Genomic DNA, 21238 nt, shown 5'->3' with positions numbered 1-21238 from the left:
CAGTATATTTAACCTTCCTGTCATTTAACATTAAAGCCTGGTTCGTAGCAAATATGGCAAAGGAAATTAGGTGGGGACTTAAATTATATTGCAGTAATTTAATATATTTCTTTGGTTGGGAAAATGTCTCACCACTTTTAAAGCTGAAGAAAAGGCACTGGAAGAATAACCAAAAACCTGAGCATATCTAGCTATTATCTATTCCACCAAAGGCTACTATTGATTTTACTTTTTAATTAATACAATTACAATACTGTGTAAAATGCATCCCTGAACTATGAATAGATTCAAGGTTATTTGTGATATTACAGTGAAAATTATAATTCAAAATTAAGAAAACAAACTTAAGTTCCATAGTCTGGGAACACTCACATCCACAGGGGCAAGAGGTTGGATTCAGGTAGATGAGAAGAACACACCTGAGAATCTATTCCCAGCCTCCACACGGCTGCTGAACTCCAGCCTCACTGTGCCTCAAGTTTCAGCAAGACTGGATTGGTGTTAAGTGAATTCTTGGTAACGGGCATCTTCCATCTTACCTGAGACTCCTCCCTGGGCAAATTTCACCTATTCCAATCAGAAAACATTTTCTTTCCCTCACACACAAATGACATAAAAGGAAAAGTAGTGGAATATCTACAAAGAGAGAAATCTAGCACCATGGTGTACTGCAGACTGTAGCGCTTAGGTGTTTCAACCCACAACCATCCCGAATCCTACCAGCCTCTCGTAGAACACAGGTTTCAAGATCCAGGTGGTACAGGGCAGTGACACACAGACGAGAGTTCAGATTTATCAAAGCATGTGAAGAATTGTTTTGCTTGATGAATCAAATAAGGTGCCTCAATGTTACACACCTTTCATGGAAAGACCATTTTTTGTCTTGCACTATTCAAATAGCTCTACACCCTTTTCCTATCTAATGCAAACCATTTCCCTCTCAAGGTGGAATAAAGAGTTATATTCTCATGCTATGACACTCAGCTGTGCCTTAAAACTTTGAATTTGACATGTCTGTTGTTTTCAGTTGATCTTGTACTAACTTGTTTGGATACCTGAAAGGGAGTCAGAATTCAACTTGCAACTAACTTCCTTTATAAATACCTATTTTAGCTCTGTGACATAATTTTTCCCAAGAAAACTGGTGTGGGCTGTAATTTCCTGTATTTAGCCCTGAGGCAAAGAATGCTTACAGGAAGTTTTGGAGAAAACTGATCAAACCACTTTTATGTTACACGTCATGAAAAATTACTGTAGCTATAATTTTTAATAAATATTGAGAAAGGACTTATTTCAATCCCTTCACCTACAGCTCAATCTTCATGAAGGTTGATGTGCTGTCTCTATTCAATATCCTGCTCCTACTCACATTTAAAATGTTTCAGGTTTGGGTATTTTTGGCTATTGTTGTCAACAAGTATAAACTTAAGGTGCACAGTGTTGATGTGACTTCATTTTGGAAGCCTTATTTCTTGAGAGTAGACCAAAGCCCTTAAAAGGGCCTATTTCCCAGAACATTCTGAAAATTAAATTTCTTTAAGTTATCTTATTCTGGAACCTGAGATCAAAGTCACTATTCACATCTGAAAACTTCAGAGGCAAGGTCCAGTGCAAATGAAGGTGCCTCGTCTGACTTGAAAACGTATCACGATGACAAACATTCTTATCACAATATGTATGAGTGTTCATTTAGTTCAGTGCCTATCTTGTGTGTTTAGGCTGTAGGGCTGGAGTTTGGACCTGACTCTGTTTGACAGCCCCTTATTAGGAAGGGGTTTTTTTTATCCTGCTCGTAACTGCTTGGCGTTTTGCAATATTTGGCATTTGCCAGTGTCAGGTTGTAAGAGGATCTCGCTTAAAAGGCTATCAAGAAGCATTAAAATTTGGTCCAGGGCACAAACACTTGAATGTTTGCTGCTTTTTATAGTTCTTCAGTCTTACTGGTAAAGCACACGAACCTAATCATGATATGGGATGCATGCAACTGCAATGAACTGTTTCTGCACTTCTGAAGAGAAATCTGAACGTCAGATGAGACTAGTGCTGTAAACCAAAGAGCTGTATAGGAAAATCGGTATGTTGCTGATAGTTCTACTTTTAAAAATAGTATAAATTATAAAAATAAACTGTGCTGCTGTGGATAATGCTTAACAGTGAGGTTTATTCTTAATTCAGTTCCCATGCCCCAGCTAACTGCGAATCTGAATTAGACTGAGGATTGATGATAATACACTGTGCTGGCAGTAAATTTTTCAGATGCAAGTGTAACAGAAGGGGAAAGCACACTACAAGCTGACTGCACTATGGACTAGCTTCAGCCCTAAGGGATCTCTTACATTTGATTTCCCAAAATTACTTGACAGCTAACTTGGGGGAAAAAAAAACAAAAGGGGGGGGGGAGGACACAAAATAAAGCAATATTGCACATCATACTCATCATACTTGAATTACACACTCTGCTTCCTTCTCATATTTTTTGCGCTGGGTGTAGGGTTAATTAGAGATTGGTATGCAGCACAGCCTTGCCCTTCTTATGGTTTCCAAGTCAGTTACTCTAAGAAACAACATTATTAAGTGTGCTATGATAGTCTGTCACATTGATTTATACATACCAAGAAATACACCAGAGCTTGTTTCAACATTTACTCAAATCTGTCGCCTTTTTACTGGGCTTAAACTGTTAGTTTGAGTTGTTAATGAACCACTTATTAGAGTGAAGCAACGGCGCAATTAGAAAAAAGGAAATCAGTAATAAAAATATTTTCTTTTTAAATCCAAGTAGATCTGTGCTGGTTTTTGGGGAAAAAAATAATCTCTTAAAATGTAAATTACTGGTTTGCCTTGTTTCCCATACTGATTGCTGAACTTGTTTTTGTGTATTCGTTTTAACAAGCTCGCTGACATTTCCACAAGAGTAACAATCGTAATAACACACACACAAAATTTGCCGGTCAGCCAAGGACTTGGCAGCACACCAAGGAAGCGAATTACAGGTAAAGCTTCAGCTAACAAATGATTTCTTTCTTTTTTCCTAATAAAACTCTCTATTTATCAGTTATCCTTCCCTATTCCTAGGCCTACCAATTGAAGAACTCTGCTGTTTTCCAACGACACCTGCTCTAGCGGCTCTCAGATCAATTACAGCAGCAGAGGCACATGCAACAGCAGCAACTCAGTGACCCTACAGTTAGAGAATTATACTTCTAAAACTGTAATTATATGAAACATAATTTAAATAGTTCCCAATGATGTAAAAGATTGTACACCCTCACAAAATTACTTATACAGTCATTAGTAAGCCCTTCCATTTTTATGCTTAAACACAATTTCTTTCTTGCTTGAAGTGGTGTAGAAATTTTTGAAAATCACATTTGCAAAATGATTTCCAAAAAAATATGGTGTTGACCATTTCACTCACCTTCTTCGTGTAACTTGGCTTCCAACTTAGAGTTTCAAATGAGTGCAATAAATGCAAACTACAGCTGCTCGGAATGTCACGAGAATTAATGCAACACATCCAAATTCTTCGTAGAGTTTAAGATACTAATACACATTACAGCCTAACCTCTTGCTCTAGATGCACATGCAGAACAAAGATGTCTTTTTGTTCATCTCTGAAAAACATATAGCTTAATACCATCCAACCTTGAGCATTGTTCTTAAATATATTTTGTACAATGAAGAAAATACAAAAAAAAATAATACCACCTCAGCAGACACCCTAATGTTCTGACAGTTACTTCTTTAGGAAACTTGCAGAAGCACAATATGTGTATACAGAGCTTACCCAGTGAGCAGGATTACTGTGACACGTTTTCCATATGCTCATTTTTGTATATTGTTCACATTGATTTGCCTCTTTTCACAATAGCTTTGTAGGGTTTTCAGTTGTCATTTATCCAGTGACTTTTGTAATTAAAATCCAGGCTACAACAGTGAAAAGCTTTCCAGGCTGAAAGACTCTGTATTTTTTTGGCCTTCAAATGTTTGACAGTATCTGCCTCAGCAACAGTTACCCAGAATACATAGTCACAGTCTTAATCGGGTTTCAGAAATCCCAAGTTCAGCATTAAAAAAAAAAGTTATAATCAGAGCAAAATTGTCCTGTCCTTATTACTGTGAAACGTCCATCATCACAGAGCCCGCCTGCCTTTGCTGGTTTTGTCCCCACTAGGGCTGCACCGTAAACACTGCACCATCCCCGTTAGGGTCCCTCCTGGCTCACCAGGGAGCACGGAGGGTGTCCTGGCCTCACCTTTTGCCACTCTGTGCATGCAAGACTATATTTTTGACATATTTAGCATGGATTTCTGTCAAGCAGGCACCTCCTCCATCATTTTTCCTGTCACAACTTGGCTTCTCCAGGGTGGATGTTGGGGCCTGGGTTAACTGTGGCCATCCTGCCCTCGCAGCTCATCCCCACAGGCCCTGGGGTGTGTGAGGTGCACCATAGGTCTGCGGGCCCCTTTCCGCATCCCACAGAATGTTATAGGTATTGGAAGTGACCTTGAAAGCTCATCCAGTCCAATCCCCCACTGGAGCAGGAACACCCAGATGAGGTTACACAGGAAGGTGTCCAGGCGGGTTGGAATGTCTGCAGAGAAGGAGACTCCACAACCCCCTGGGCAGCCTGGGCCAGGCTCTGCCACCCTCACTGAGAAGTTTCTTCTCATATGTAGGTGGAACCTCTTGAGCTACAGTTTGGGCCCCTTGTCCTATCACTGGTTGTCATCGAGAAGAGCCTGGCTCCATCCCTGTGACACTCACCCTTTACATATATATATAAACGTTCATGAGGTCACCCCTCAGTCTCCTCTTCTCCAGCTCCAGAGCCCCAGCTCCCTCAGCCTTTCCTCACACGGGAGACGCTCCACTCCTTTCAGCATCTTCGTTGCCCCGCGCTGGCCTCAGCGCTCCCTCAGCGCTCCCTCAGCCGCTGCGCGGCGCACCCGCCGCAGTCACCCGCCAGCAGGACCGCGACGCCGCCGGGCGCCACCTCGCCAAGATGGCGCCAGACTGAGGCGAACCCACCGCCCCAGCGCGGACCCGCGGGCGGGCGCACGGCGAGCGGCAGAGCGCCAATCAGAAGGCGGCGTGGGGCCGCGGCAGCCGGCGCACGCGCGTGGCTGCCCGTTGGTGCGTGCGAGGGGCGGCAGCGCATGCGCGCGGCGGCGGCGGCTTGCGGCGGCCGGGCCCGGCGGCACCATGATGTGGTTCGGGGGGTCCATTCCGGCTGCCATCGCCGCCGCCAAGCAGCGGAGCTCGGTCTTCGTCGTGTTCGTGTCAGGTACGGCCCGGGCGGGGTGGGGCGCGGTGCTGAGCGCCGGGGAGTGCCCGCCCCGCCGCGCTGACACAGCGCCTGCTGTCTGGAGGGTCCCGGGAGCAGCCGCCGCTCGGGCAGGGCCCTGGGCGGCCGTGCCGTCTCTCAGCCCGCCCGGCGCGGCCCCCGGCTCCGGCGGCACCCGAGTGGGGCGCAGCTCCCGGCCTGCTCCCCGCAGCCTTCCGCGCCGGGCGGGCCCGGCCTGCCCGCGGGCCTGTCAGCCCCGGGCGGAGCGCGGCCGACGCTCCGCGGCGCCTTCCCAGCTGGTGCTTCCCGCCTCCCCGCCCGCTGCGCGGCGATTTCTGCTGTGTCAGTCCGGCTGTCCCAGCCCCAGGCCTACGCGCTGAAATCGCCTGTTCCGCGTTTCTCTTCGCTTCATCCTTGCACAAGCTGCATTCAGTTTTTCTGTAACTTTCTTAGCTGTTTGCATACAGCGTCCTTTTTCTTTCGAGTTACCTATAGTGTTTGTTATGTAGCTGAATGGCAATTGAAACCTACAGAAGCTCGCATTGTCTGTATACATTGCCTCTCTGTCTGGAAAAATGGGAATGGTTGAAGGGAAAAGAGAACATTAGACAGGCTCTTCAGCTTTCTTCCTGTGTTTTCACGTCTGTGTGCATGTTGTTTCTTTTGTTTCTACTTTTGCCGTGATTGCTTGTGGCTTGAAGTTTTCCAGATGCCGCATGAAAAAGCGACTAAACGTGTGGCTAGTGTTGTTCCCTTAGGACGTTATTGAACTGTGGGATTCACTTCAAGTGAATTCACTCCCAAAGGGTGTGTGAACAGAACAGGAAAGTGTGGTTAAGTTCTTTTGTTGACACAACTTTTCTTGTACTCAGAGAACAGCATTTTCTGTTGGATAGTGAACATATTGCTAGAAAACAAGGTCTTCTCCGATGGGGTAGTGTGTGCTGGTTTTAAGACAGTATTTTAAAGCCCATTAATCGTGATGGCAGGTGGGTGCTATGATGTGAAAGCCTTAGACCATTGGACCTTTTTTTTTTAATATAAGCATACCTTAGTGTATTTACCTACAGTGCCTACATGATAGCTCTCTGCCTTCATAGTCAATAATGAGATGACCATAGTGCGTTGTATAAAATTAAATAGAAAGACAGGCGGTAAACAAGAATCTTCTGACAGGGGTGTTTTGCAACACTTGTTATCTTTGCATGTGGAACATGATGTGCTGTGACTTGGTTAAAAGCTGATCATCCCCCCTGTCCCAACTCGGAAGTTTTCTACTAAACATTTTGGATGTTTCAAGTGCTCTATATTGGGTTTGCGTGGCAAGGTTTTGGTAGCAGCAGGGCTGGCTAGAAGCTTCCCCCCGTGTCCCATAGAGCCAAAGACAGTGGCTTTGAGATGGACGAGCTGCTGGCCAAGGCTGAGCCCATCAGTGACAGTGGTAGCACCTCTGGGATAACACATATAAGAAGGGAGAAAAAATTTGCTGTGCAACAGCAGCTGGGAGAGAAGAGTGAGAAGATGTAAGAGAAACAACTCTGCAGACACCAAAGTCAGTGAAGAAGGAAGGGGAGGAGCTACTCATGACCCTACTGTGACTTTTCATTGGCAATAAATTAAATTAATTTCCCAAAGTTGAGTCTCTTTTGCCAATGGCGGTAATTGGTGAGCGATTTCCCTGTCCTTATCTAACAGACAAGCCATTCGTTGTGTTTTCTGTCCCACATCCATTTGAGGAGGGGAGTGATGGAGCTGCTTTGGTGGGGACCTGGCATCCAGCCAAAGTTAACCAACCACAACGATTTTTTTTAGTAATAATTCATTACCTGTGAGTGTTTTGAACTGAGTGTGTATGTATTGGTGCTTGAGAAGCGCACATTGTAACTTATTTTCAGTATTTTTAATGAAATGAAAATTGTACACAAAACAAGCTTTTTCTTTTAGACATTGATGTTGACTAGAGGGATGTAGGAATATGTAGATATATAGAGTGGAGATAAATTTATGATTGCAGGAATGTAACGTAGTTTTGACATTTTAATATGCTGTAAGGATTTGTTTGGTTTGGTTCTGAGTCCCGATAAAGGGAGAGTGTTACTTTGGGTGGCTATATCTCCGAAATGGAAGTGTTGGAGAGTTCTGCCTGGTTCTGATCTACCCCAAGAACAGTGGGGTCAGGGCAGCTGACCTGCAACAGAGCTGAGAAAAGGAATTGGGAAGCCAAGAATGTACTTTCTCACTCTGTGTGGCAGCCGGTGTGTTCAAAGGATGCCGAGTGCTGAAAGAATCATCTGGTTTTATGGCAGCAGTTTGTTGTTTGTGTTGTTTAAAACCGCAGAGTTGGTGGTGGTATTAACTTTGAGACTTCGCATTACACGCTTGCCCATAGACATTGGAGACAAACATTTGAAAGCAGCTTTCTAAGCAGAACGACATGCGTTCAGAAGTGTTCAGTGTTTCTGGGGGTTTTTTGAACACTTTGTCCAATAATGTACAGGTGGACAAAAAATTAATAAAGGAAACAAATCAGCGACATAAATGGAAAATATAAATTAACTGTAATTTTAGGGGGGGCACTGTGGAGGATAGGTATTAGATACAGCCTTGACCCAAATTATTGAATTCTGGCAGGTCCATCTCTGTTTGGTTTCTACTACCATCTGTCTCCTTCTCTCCCTCTTCCCTACACCTCTCCAAAAATGTGCTAGGAAATGAAGAACTAGATTATTCTTTCTGATTCTAGAATATTTTCCAGCTAAATAAGGAATAATGTGGCTGTTTATCTTAACAATGAGGTGGTGTTTGTGACTGCAATTACATGTTGTTCAACCAGCTTTTTTCTTTAACATTTTTGTTTGCAGCTATAATCCTAACATTTTTAGTGCCGTTTTTAAAACCTTCAACAGCATAGTTCCTGGTGATGCTGTTGTGTAAGCGTGTTAAAGATCCCCTGAAATTACTGGCAAGTTGCAATAAAAGGGAGGGTGAGATGAAGTGTGTCCGTCTTACAAAACTGATTTTCAAATATCAAGGCAAGGCGTTAAATTAGAGGCTTCTGTACACATACACACAAAGCAAGGAATTGTGTTTGAGGAGCAGAAAAGTCACTTTGTGGCTCCAAATAATTGCCGGTAGGTTCTGCTACTGCACAGGGAAAACGTATTCCTGAAATTGGAACATGTCTGGTGAATGTCTCTGCAGTCTTGCTGGCAGCTGTTCCATCAATGGTTTTCTAGTCTGCAGAGTTAGAAAACTCCTTTCACAATTTGAGTTCTTAATCTAAAAGTGTATTGTTCATTTGATATGAAACCTCCTCAGGTGCAGCCTATGTTCTGACTGAGGTATTTCAGGCTATTATTTCCAAACATTTGACATGTTCTGATCATGAGAATACCAGGCCACTCATAAAAAGTGCTTTTCAGAGTGAGAAGTGACTGCAGGGGGTGGGAGAAACTTCAAACTAAAATGTTTGTGTTTCTTTTTCGAAACGTTTGTAGAAACACTCCTTCCTTTGTTCCGAATTTTATTTTTAGATTATGTTTGGTTTGTTTGGTTGGTTTTAGATTATGTTTGTGGTTGGGATTTTTTTTTTCCATTCATTTCAAATCATCGAGCCATATGTTAGTGTTTTATATCCAAACCGTATCAAAGCATTCCTCAAGTTATATATCTGAAATGAAGCACAGGAAGAGGAGGTGAACAGCTCAATGTCTCGGTTTTCTGTCATTTCCAGAATGGGAAATCCTTACTCTTACTGAGTAGCTACGAAATGTTGGATATTGAGAAGTCAGCTGGGCTTATCTCTCTTCTTCTTGAAAGGAAAACACTTTTCCCTGTTGACTCCGTGCTGAGGAATAGGGGAATTAAAGTCCTTTGACAACCTGCCGTTGTTTCGAATAAGTTCCTTATACAAGATGTAAATTGTTGCAGAAAGTGTCTCTTCCAATTATCTGAATCACTTGAGAAATGATGGATAAATTTTCCCTATGTAGATATCTCTATTTACCTGACTAAACGCAAGAGATTCACAAGTGCAACTGAGAGTTATGTACAGGTCTTTAATTGCTGTGAAGTGAATCAAAGTGATGCTTTTGTTGAGAAATAAGTAATCTGAGAGTCTTGGGAACCAGAATTCTGAGGTGGTTGTGATAGTTCAGTGTTTAGCAGAACTGTGAATATCTCAAGTTCTGTTCAGCTTGACCTCTTGACTTTCCTGATGCTTTTCCTGTGATGTGGCAGCTTTCATTTCAGGATATAATTACTACAAAAGTGTAATATAATAACTTTAGCCCCCAGAGGAGAAAGGGTTATCAAAACAAAAATATGTACAAGAATAAGTGATGACTCTATGCGTAATCACAATATTAAACCATGCTTTGTGGCACAGAGCTTGATAAAATGTGAGTTATCAGCATTTCCATTCATGGGCCTCAACTCTGCTGTGAACAGATACCCGTGTGTATCTTTCAGCATTCTTTTTCTACAGCAGTTGGTTGTATGGAAAAGTTAGTGTTAGGCAAGTATGTAGGTATTTTTAGTAGCCTAATGGGATGAGCACGTGTCCTTTTGAAAGAGTGTGTGTGGGGAAGCAGCTGTCTGTGAGCAGCTGGGAATGGGGGAGGACACTGAACCGCTTGGCAGAACAGCTGCATCTGTTGACCACAGTTGGAAGCATTGCAGTTAAAGGAAGAGGAGAGGTTTCTGCACAAAATATGCTAAATATTTACCTGTTTATATACAATTACAGTAGTAGAGATGAATACTTTCTTACTTGCTCTAATGCTCTCGGGGAAAAATCAACACATGTGATTGGAAAATGCTTTTCCAAAATCAGTATATTTTTGATACCTGTCTCTCTGAGAAGCATTGTGGCCAGACAGTTATGGCCTTAAGGCAGCGATGCTTCATCTGGGGACTGCACATATAACTCCTGATCTTTAACAAGTGGAAAACACTGCATGAAATGGCAACTGGGATGAAACAAACAAATGGTTTGTTGTTGTAATTGAATAATGGACTACTATACTTCTGTACTTGTGACTCAAATTCTTCATCAAGAGAACAGTTGATTCCAAACTGCTAGGAAGTCATACAGATTGAAGATAAACAAATGGTTGCAGGCCAGTTTACTTGTTGAAAGATGGTTAATATTAATCAGAATCTATTTATTAATCCACATCCTCACTAAACCAGTGCTTCGGAAGATGATTGATGTGGTTTCATCTGATTGAAATCATGCTTCTGAATCTGTGGCCCCAGAACACATTTTCAGTTTCCTTTGCTTAAGTAGCTCATCCTTTACTGTTATTCTTGTTCCTCTGTACTCCTCACTCCTTTTCCTCCCCTCCTGCTGTTACTGTTCATATCAGGAACTGGAATACAAAACTAAATGACAAATAATCCTGCAAATAAATGCTTTTTGGTTTGTGGGTTTTTTTAACACCATCAAACTGTGAAACCTTGTCTGCTGAGTTACATATTTACAAGGGCTAGAAAATTTAGTTTTACCTGTTAGCAGCTGGTGTACCAATACGTAATTAAATTTATAATGAAGAGTAAACAGTGCTTTAGCATGTTAGGAGATAAAGCTTAATGTTAGGGAGAAGCAAAGGTTCACTCTGACTGTGCTGCAGCATCTCCTTGCATATTATGAGAGTATAAGCACTACTAAAGCATAAGCATATTCTCTATAACATGAAAATGAGGCCCTTCACTGATTGTGCAATTAGGTGATGCAATCAAGCCAAACACTGGGCTCGCCATCACCTCCAGTTCCTCCGTCTCTGTTCCATCTCTGTGGTCCAGTCCCTTCCGCTCCCTTGGACCAGCTCACCATGCGGCTCAGTGCAAAAGCTACATGCTTGCTGGGTTGGAAGCATTTTTGGTATATTAGGTTTTGGGCATGTTAGCAAAGTGAATCATCTGGAGTGAATTGTCTCCAGATTACAAAAATATTATAAACTAATTTGAAAATAATCACAGGAGTGTCTTTCAAAGGTGATTTCAAGCAATTGAAGCAATGCTCAAATGAGACAAGAAACAGTAATTGGCGGTGTGTCCAGCTTCACACGTGTGTTGTGTATTGCAGGTGAGGATGAACAGTCCACCGAGATGGCTGCAAGGTGGGAAGACGAGAAGGTGACTGAAGCTGCCTCAGATGGCTTTGTTGCTATCAAAATTGACACCAAAAGGTTTGATCCTATCCTAGTTCTGTCTCTTATACAATCTTTCATGGATGGTGATGAGAGTAAGAGGCTTTTGAAGTCCTGTCCTGGTTTTGAAGTAGTCTAAACGCAAGGTTCCAGAACATAAGTGAATTCAGTACTTCTGAAGCTACTAGAGCCTGAGAAAATTCCAAATTTACTGTTGTGTTCTGCAGAATATTCGTTGTGTATTTCAGACTGTATTTCAGTAGTAAAAGAATGCTTGAGGTTGGACTTTTTCAACAGGAAGAAACAAAAGTTATATAAGAAAGCTGGAATCAAGTGCAAGTATTCTTGAGACAGTTCTTGATTTGCCAAGTTACGTAACGAATTTTAAAACTCTCATGAATTCATAATGATAAAAATCTGTAAAGCCTCAGAGAAAATGTGTTTGCCTCTGTTGTAACACATGAAATAGGGAAGCGTTGAAGTTCCTGGGTAAATTACTCAACTATTTTTGGTGTGTCTAAGTGTTCCAGTCCATGTGCAGAAAGTGCATTGACATTTCCAGATGTGCTATTATTTTGAAGTGCTTTATAGATATTTTATTAGACTTACTATATTATTTGCGCTCCACAGACTAGATGTGTTTTCCCTGAATTGCTTCTTAGCACTGTTTCCCTAAATCTTAGGTAGTCAGCTGTGATAACCAAAGATTGTCACCGTGTCAACACTTATGCAAAATGTTAATGAGAAGATGCAGTGCAAATCTGCTTTTAGTGTTCTCTCAAGTATTAAAATAGTTTTGTGTGTGGTAGTAGGACAGTTATTTTTGTGATGAAAGACTTAATCTATAGTTGTTGCAAAGTGATTGCTCCTCCTAAATGAATCTTTTCTTTTAAACAGTGAAGCATGCCTGCAGTTTTCTCAAATTTGTATCCTTTGAGATCAGTTTAGATGCTAAATTATGGTTACAGAGAATTGCTCTTTACATGTTAATACTGTTCTTAAGACAAACGTTTACAAGCCATGTTATTAAAAATGCTTCTCATGGCACAAAATATGCAATAAACTGAAAACTGAAAAGATACATACATGTATTCAACTTACTGTCAGTTCTTAGAGAAAGTTGGGGTTTTTTAATGTTAATCCTATGTAATTCTCCAAATAGAAAATTATCCAAAGCTTTATATAAACAAAATAACTCATTGTTATTACTAATCAGCATTAGAAAACAAGCAGTACTTTCGATTATTAGCTGGAGTTCAGAGTTAGAGAGGAAGAAGAACAAGTAGGGGACTGGGTTCTATCAGACACACAGGTGTGAGGTGAGGTAAGTGTCTGCCTGCCTTAAGCAGGTCATTGCGTATAGCTCAGGAATTCCGTATGATGCTGAGAAAGGGAATTCAGTACCTCACTTGGATTTTCTTAATGCTGGAAAGAATTCATTGTTGTCTGCATAAGATGTTGTCTCACACTAAGTCAAAATCTTCCAAGTCAAAGCCTAGTTGGTTGTTGGGTATGTGTGTGTTGGAGAAAAATTTTTTGGCTTAAACCATTTCAAAGAAAAGAAGAAATACTAACCAATTGTAAGTAATGTTTTCCAGCATTTTTTTAGCATCTTTTTTCTTCCTCCCTTGGCACTGAATACTGGCAACAAGGTGGAGATAGAATCTTGGGCTAGAAGGTTCTGTAGGAAGGACTTCTGCTTTTCCTTTTCAAGTCACTTTACAAACTTTTGTTGTTTGTTGCCCTTAACTGTTGCTGTGCAGATCCTGTGGTGTGCGTTCCATCCAGTTTTTTTATAGGAGACAACGGAATCCCTTTGGAAGTAATTGCTGGCAGCGTTTCTGTTGAAGAGCTTGTTACCAGAATCCATAAAGTTAAACAGGTAACTCTTGCTGACAGGCCAGAGCTTTCAGGTTGAGCTGCGTGTGCTCACCGGCTCCACACAGGAGATGTCCCCGGTGCCTTGGGGAAGTGTGAATTACTGGTTCTATATCCTTCCGACAACAAAATGTGCAAACTTAAATTCGGTACACAAATTGAACAGGTTGAAAAGCGCTATAAGCGAGTGCTACTTTGTTTTTTCGTTTCACAGATTGTTTTAGATCATCTGTGTAACACCTGCAGTATTGAAAAATATGTCAAGAACTCTAAACTGGGATGAAATACCGGTTACTCTTTCACTTCATATATGGTTTTATAATATTGTTTTGCGATGTGGATTTATAAAACTACTCTATGGAACATAATATAAATGTAGATAGTTTTATCACTTTGATTTTAAGTGTAAAACTAAAATTAGGAATAAATATTAAATGTATGATGGCATCACACACAACAACATGCAATAATTTTCGTTGTATATTTTAAATAGGACTGATTTTCCAAAAACAGCTTAGTCTTGACCTTTGAACCAGTGGAAAATATTTGAAATGTTATAGTCTTGGATTTTTTTCCCCAATTTCTTAGATGCACACAGTAAAAGGGCAGCCTTTGGAAAATGGAAGTCAATCATCTGCTCCCTGTCCCTCTCCTCAATCTGCTGGTGCTACAGAAAATACACAATCCAGAGCAGTAGAGTTTTGTGACTCTTCTGAGTCTGTTACGACAGAGACAATAAGACCTTCTGCTGGTAATGGTTAGTATTTTTACACAAGTGCTAGCTAATTTGCTTTTGAGATAGTTTTCATTTTCTTAAGCTGTTATATGATGGTACCTAAAAGGCAATATATTGAGTGGACTTGTTGATGAAAAACTTGGGTATCCCAGAATGCTTCTTGCAAGTCCAGAGGAAAGAATAACCTGTCATTCTGCTCAGTTTTAATGAGTGAGAAGTCTGTGGTTTATAATACAATAAAAATTGTGTATGCTTTCTGGAAATAAGATTCAATTGAGAACGCTCATTTGGGTTAGTAACCTGAAACCAGATGGGAAGGGGGGAAGTCTGCGTTGAAGAGTCTAAATAGCAGAGCCTCGTATCTCTTTGAGATATGTTATTTGCTGCAAACTATGGCTAACAAGGAGTATAATAATCTTCTGTGTTAACAAGTGTACCTTTTCTTTTATGCATTACTTTCTTGTAAACCACTTGAAGATGGAGCAAATTCAGGTCCAGCAAACCCAGCAGGGACTAAATCTTCAGATGAGCAAGTGAGTGATGCTCAGCCTGCGAATGACCTTGCACTCAGAGTAGAAAGGTAAACCTTTTGCAGACTTCCTAATGTATTTGTTTCTCAGGAGGTGGTTTTGTTGTTTTGGGTTGGGTTTTTTTATTGAACAAACAGGCTTAATTGCAGGATTTTTGCTGCTTTTTCATTTATCATTTGGCAAACATTTATGTGGTCTTATTTTCGTTTAGATGTCTGTGACAATACTAGAGTCGATACAAAAACAGGTTTTAAATTCATCTCATTTTTCATGGACCCTGAAAGAAAAGAGTAATCTGGAAAACTGAAAATGGTCTCCTTTGATATAACTCAAATACAGATAATATGTTTGCAGAAATTTTGAAGGAGTTAAAACATTGAACTGAAAGCACTTGAAACTGGGGTAATAAAGCGCTAACCTTGGTTTTGTACAGAGATGCCATCCTAGTTCTTTTTCTTCTTGTCTATTTGATGACTGTAGTGTGGGCGTATTGAAAAAGCCAGAGGAATCCTATTCTTAGGCTGTTTTGATCAGTAATGAGGTCTGAGCAATGCTAGTTCTAGTATTTTAAAGTATGGTAACCAGAAGCACCTGGTTCAGTATATGGTTCATTCATTAAATTGATTGTTTTTAAACAAAAGATTGAGTGTATAAACTCATTTTTTAGCATCTGTAATACTGATACTCTTTGCAGTATCCTACCTAAAACCAGGAACACATACTTAGTAAGTTGATTATTTATACTGCTAAAATATATTTTAGAATTTTTTCGTATTTAATTTATAAATTTTCTTTGAAAGATGTTGGACAAAGAGTATAATTTCTATGTACTAGCGATAAGAAAATGCAGTCAATATTTTACCATAAATACCAAAGTTATTTTTTAAGAGATGCATTAATCTTAAATTATACCATATTTGCTTGTATCTACAGCATTCCTTTCAGGGGAAAAAGAGGCAAATCTCTGTGGTAATTACTGTTTTCTTTTTAAAAAGCAAACCACAACTGTATGAACAACACTTTTCTGATTATACAACTTCTCGTGGTGTTGGCTCATGCCTGCCTTCTCCACAGACTTAAAATATGTTGTAAATGGCTGGGTTTTTCAAGTCAGCCCTTATTCTAAGGCACCTTTCTGGATAAGTGAGACAGACACATGTGCATCTATGTCAGCGCTATGTATTATTTGCTCTCCATTTTAGGAAGTGATGCGCAGAAGAAACCAGATGGCTTAAATAGCTAAGAAGAGATTGAGATTCAGTGTTCTGTTACTGCAGATGATAAATAGTATTGCTTATTGTATGTCTTACAAGGTGGCTCAACAGGAAGATGGAAGATTTTTCATTTACTGAGTGGAAAAGGACAGAAAGAATGTGTTAGAACTCCAGTAAAAGTTGGAAACATGGTGGTGAATCATCACCTCATCTTTTTATGGATGATACAGCCATGTGTTACTCGAGGTGTTAGTGTGGTGCTACAGTTCATGTTCATTTTCGTGTGTTCCGTTCTCCTGTATTTTGCAAATGCTTCATTAAAATTTTAAAATGTTAATAATAACTGCAATTTTAAGACTTTTCACTTCATTCTTAAATTCAGAGTAACAAAAAAGCTTGAAGAAAGACGAGAAGAGAAAAGGAAAGAAGAAGAACAGGTAATACAAATGTAAAACTGCTGCAGGTTTTTTTTAATAATCTTCCTTGCATAAACGCTTAATTCCTTTTTAAACAAATGTACTGAAATGTTGTCTTACTCTTGCCCAAGGCCATTTTGTGGTCCAACTTTTATATCTCTGTTGTTCATTCAGAGAGAAATTAAGAAAGAAATTGAACGGAGAAAAACTGGTAAAGAAATGTTGGAGTACAAAAGACGACAGGAAGAAGAATTGACAAAACGTATGTTAGAGGAAAGGAACAGAGAAAAGGCAGAAGAGAGAGCCGCTCGAGAGCGGATAAGACAACAGATCGCAATGGTACAGTTTTGGTTTTGGAAGATAGCTTGCTGCTTCTCTCATAAGGGCCACTGGTGTGCTAAAAAGATACATTTTCTCATTTGTTGAAACTTTGAAAGATTGTCCCTTTTCCTGCTTGTAGTCATGTGGCTTTCTATCGTAACAATTTACATGTTTGGGGCTCATGTAGCATTTCCTGTGTATAAAATTAAGCTTCTGCTTTCATATTCATGACGATCTTTTCTATCTGAGTGAACACACCGACTTTTCTGTCATGTTGCTTGAGTCCAGAGGAGAGTTGTCATTTAAACATAAATATTAATTGCAATTTAAGCATAGTTCTGTAACACAAACGTAGGGAATATCTGATTTTGGAACATGCAGAACAAAAATGGTAGTGAGGATTATTTTCCACGTTTGTATATATGTGTGTACATATATGGATCTAAACAGTTCGTAACAACTGAAATCCCTCCTTATCATTACATATTGGCCTGGACAATTAGAACTGTGTAACTGTTTAACTTGTCAGAAGATTTTTCCCTTTGCCTTCGCTGGAGTGTTAAACTTGCATGTGAAGAACATCTGTAAACAATTATTTGCGTGAAGTGACTCATTGAGAAGTGTGTCATCTTGGCTAATGACACGAGGTGGTGCAGCTTGGCAGTGAATAATTCTTTGCAGCATTCCTGTCTCTTCTCCATCTGGCCCGCTTATATCTGTGTAGGTGGGTGGTGAGCACAGATCATAGCTCGCTGTTGTAATAAATATTAAGTGTAATTTATGGTAAAGATTAAGGTTTCTGTTTGGTCCTTTCACAGGATCGTGCTGAGAGAGCAGCTCGCTTTGCAAAATCAAAGGAAGAAGCAGAAGCTGCGAAAGCTGCGGCTCTTCAGGCTAAACAGGCTGAGATAGAGGCCAGAAAAGAGGCATCTCAGAAGGAGCGAAGGTGAGTTGGTCTCGAAGAAGAAGTGGATATTTTGGGGGAGAGAAGTAAAGAAACTTTATGTGAACTTTTTAAGAGATTTAATATACATCTAATCTATTAATTGAAGCCATGTTGAACTGTTTAAATAGTGACATAAAAAGCTGGCTTCCTCTTTTATTTGTAGCTATTTACATGAATGCTGTGTTCTCTAACTTTCATCCTTTTGACATTCCTGATTATGAAACGCTAACCACCTTTCATTGTGTGTTATTTTAATTAGAGAAGAGCTTTTTCTGTCTCACCTTGGATTTAAATACCAGGTATAATGGGGCTAGGTGGGGAACATGATAAATAGATAAGGTGAAAATGTGATAAATAATGACTAGCTGATGTCAGAACTGTGCTGGGGAGAGCACGGTGCCCACCCTTTCAGCCGCCTGTGCCATTTGTTGGATTCAGCAAGGCGCGATCGGGCTCATCAGCCGATCCTGTCAGAGCTGTCTCCTGCTGGGCCCAACACCGCTGTTTTCAGAAATATTCTAACCTTTAGAGACCTTAGGTGGAGTTGTGGAGCCACTGGTGCTGCCCCTCACGGAGGGTGAGTACCGGGGAGCCGCCTGTGCTGGTGCTGAAACTCGAACAGTAATGCTAGGCCACAGTTAGCTGAATATAGAATTACTTGTCAAACTAGCTTAAATGTCTGTGTCCTCATAGTACAACCTCTTGAGAAAAGAACAAAAGTAATACAGGACACACAAATAAATATGGTTTATATTTCCTTCATGTATTCGTTTTTTACATGTTTAATTTAAGTATCTTATTTGAATGGTGATGAGTCTTTGATAAAAAGCAGAGGAGATGGATTATGATATATAAGCAGATGGTTATGAACTCTGGATCCAAACTTATAACCCATCTACAGTGCCATAAGTAGGATGAGTGTCCTTCTCTTCAGTACTGCCAAGCCAAAGCCCCGAGAGCATTTGTCTGTAACTGTTCATGTGCTGACTGACCCCCGTACGTGTCCTGCAGTGCAATAGCCAGGATTCAGTTCCGCCTCCCGGATGGATCCTCCTTTACTAACCAGTTCCCATCTGAAGCACGGCTGGAAGAAGCAAGGCAGTTTGCTGCACAGGTAAACTGGTGTTTCCTTTTCTTAGCTACATACTGATTATGACTTGCTGCAGCATCAACTAGTTGTTAATTGTGGTGGAATTGTCATCATCTGCTTTTCTTTTTGTTCATTTGATGTGGGTTTTGCTAGCAGCCTTCTCCAGTGCCGCTAACTGCCTTTGTAATACTAATATACTACATTAGTTAGAGATAATAGGATGTGAAAAATCCTTCATTTCTCTATATGAAGATGATGGGCAAATTGTTATATATAACTCTTGGGTCAGTATGGCGAGGTATTCTCTGGCAAATCTGCAGTAGTTTGAAAGCTGCCAGTTATAAATAAAATGTTTTCTTGAAATTTTCGCAGACGGTTGGTAATGCTTATGGCAATTTTTCCTTGGCGACAATGTTTCCCCGAAGGGAGTTTACCAAAGAAGATTATGGGAAGAAATTACTGGAGCTAGAGTTAGCACCCAGTGCTTCAGTTGTGTTGCTGCCGGTAGGTGTTGGGTTTTGGTTTGTTTTGCTTTTGTTTCCTTGCCAACAGCAGTGCTGTAGTGGTATATCTGCTGTGGGTTGGCCATGATAATATTTGGCTTGAATTCTGGTCTTTTCTGTGTCTAAGACAGATTGCAAATTACTTTTTGTCAGCACTGATTTGGGTGGACAGCTGTTTCTGAAACAGATAAAGGGTGGCATAGATACTTGTCTAATGTGTAACAAAAGGTGTTCTCTTGTGTCTGCTGAGCTGCCTCTAAATTATGTATGAAATACTCTGTCTGCAAGAGCCTGACTTCAGTATCTGACACTTTTTCTTTGTGTGTTGATGCCCAGGCGGGAAGACCTGCTACTTCTGTTGTTCAGTCTTCAGGCGGTGACCTGTGGAAGTTCTTGGGCACAATACTGTATCCCCTCTTAGCAGTCTGGAGATTTATTAGCAACTTCCTCTTCACGAGTCCACCCCCTTCACAGTCTAATGTGAGACCAGCTCATCAGCAAGACCATCCCAGTCCTTCAGCATCCAGCGGCGTTGAGCAAAGCAGGTAATCAGAACTATTCCTCACACTGCTTGCTGGGTTGTATTGGTCTTGTAGCAGGGAAGTGCTGCCTTCTCCTTGGAGTTTCTGGCCACCACCCTTCCATCTGGTTCCAAGGGATAACCTGGTGGCTGGTAAACTGCATGACAGCTCTCACTAGGATTTCTTGTTTTTTTACATGTGTGATTAAGCAAGATCCTTATTATTTGCTTCAATTTCCAATTACAAAGTAGAAAAAGCATTGTCTTGCAGACATGTATGAATAGGGAATTCAGCTTTAACTACAAATGTGGGCTTCTCTTGAGCTGATACTATTTGGAAGATAAACATTTTGAAAATGTTATTGTATGGTTGTGCAAGAAACTCGAGGAACTGAGGTCTGATCTTGGCAGTTAAGGTTTTGTGTTCCCCAGAGAAGAAGAGATGTGCTGTACCAGGAGCTGTGAGGCTGTTTCACGTGAAGCAGCCGCGTGTTGGTGCAATGACAGGTGCTTTCCAGGGGGAACGGGATTCAGTCAAATGACAAATGTTAAGATAGGTGTTCCCTCCTAGGAAACAAAGGGCTGAAGAAAACTCTTACTGGGGATAAGAGAAGGAAGGATGCATGATTTGCATTTATTGCATTTGCTTCTCTCGTGTAATTATTACTAAGGAAACTGTCGAAGCTCACTGTCATTTGTATCCTAGGCAAGCGGTCAGGAAACGAGTGGTGGAGAAGCGAGGAGAAGACTTCAAAAAAGAAGGCAAAATATATAGACTAAGGACGCAAGATGATGGAGAAGATGAAAACAACACTTGGAATGGAAATTCTACACAACAAATGTAGTTTTGATTAACTGCAATAATCACTGTCTGGCTTTTTTTGTTGTTGTTTCTTATTTGATCTAAGTCAACTAAAGCTTCTGGACAAGTGGGGCTTATTTTACACTGACTGAATTACTTAATTCTTATTCCTGCACGGAGTACGGAATAAAGTCACCTAGGTCAGAAAAATCAAGTGGGTGTAGCTGAGGCCTAGACAGAGTGAAAATCTCCATCTGCTTTCATAATCATTACCTACTGCCACAGAAAGGCACTTTTTAATCTATAAATATTCTGCTACATAAATTTAAGGGCCAGATATTAATTTAAAGGTCATGGTAGGCAATGACTGATTAAAATGAGGGTTTCAGAAGCACTATACATAGCGAATCAGGTAACTAATTTAACTTTTTTCTTGCTTCTGCAACTGCAAGCAAAACCTTGTAGTTTTTAATTCCCCAAGCACTCAATAAACTATTTTCCAGAAAAAAAAATACCTATCTTCTCTTGTGAAGTTCTTCTGAAGTATTTGTGTCACAAGGAAGCAAGCAGTTAACATAATCCACTGACATTTAAAATATAGCATACAACCCTTTTCTAGTTTAAATGCAGAAGATGTTAATACTAAAATCTGTAAACCACATCTTAAATAGGGCTTTGGGTCCAGGAAGGAAAAAAGACAGGTGTTTATCACTAAAATGGAAATGTTGTTAGTGGGGGGCTGCTACACAATTTTATTTTGGAGGCAGGACCTTCCCTTGCCCCACAGAGTAATTGAGCATCTCAGAGACCTAAATATCACAGGGGTTCAGTGCTGCTTCCAAG

General features: G+C 40.6%; 1 protein-coding gene across 2 annotated transcripts; it reads left to right on the top strand.

Annotated features, from left to right (window-relative positions):
- The first annotated feature begins 5058 nt into the window (after nt 1–5058).
- Nucleotides 5059–20907, top strand: UBXN4 (UBX domain protein 4). Of its 2 annotated transcripts, XM_065070389.1 has the most exons (13): nt 5059–5287; nt 11376–11478; nt 12337–12365; nt 13203–13321; nt 13906–14074; nt 14531–14633; nt 16180–16234; nt 16388–16552; nt 17353–17480; nt 18492–18594; nt 18943–19074; nt 19410–19618; nt 20300–20907. In XM_065070389.1, the coding sequence occupies exons 1-13, from the start codon at nt 5206–5208 to the stop codon at nt 20436–20438; spliced, it is 1536 nt and encodes a 511-aa protein (XP_064926461.1). In that variant the 5' UTR covers nt 5059–5205; the 3' UTR covers nt 20439–20907. The 2 variants fall into 2 exon arrangements, with proteins under 2 accessions (XP_064926461.1, XP_064926462.1); XM_065070390.1 differs by lacking the exon at nt 12337–12365 and having other exon boundaries at nt 5077–5287.
- Nucleotides 20908–21238: the final 331 nt, after the last annotated feature.

This window comes from Columba livia, chromosome 7, assembly GCF_036013475.1.
Source record: "Columba livia isolate bColLiv1 breed racing homer chromosome 7, bColLiv1.pat.W.v2, whole genome shotgun sequence".
NCBI lineage: Eukaryota > Metazoa > Chordata > Aves > Columbiformes > Columbidae > Columba > Columba livia.
Note: the sequence above shows the minus strand (reverse complement) of the source record. Positions and strands in the feature narration are given on the sequence as shown.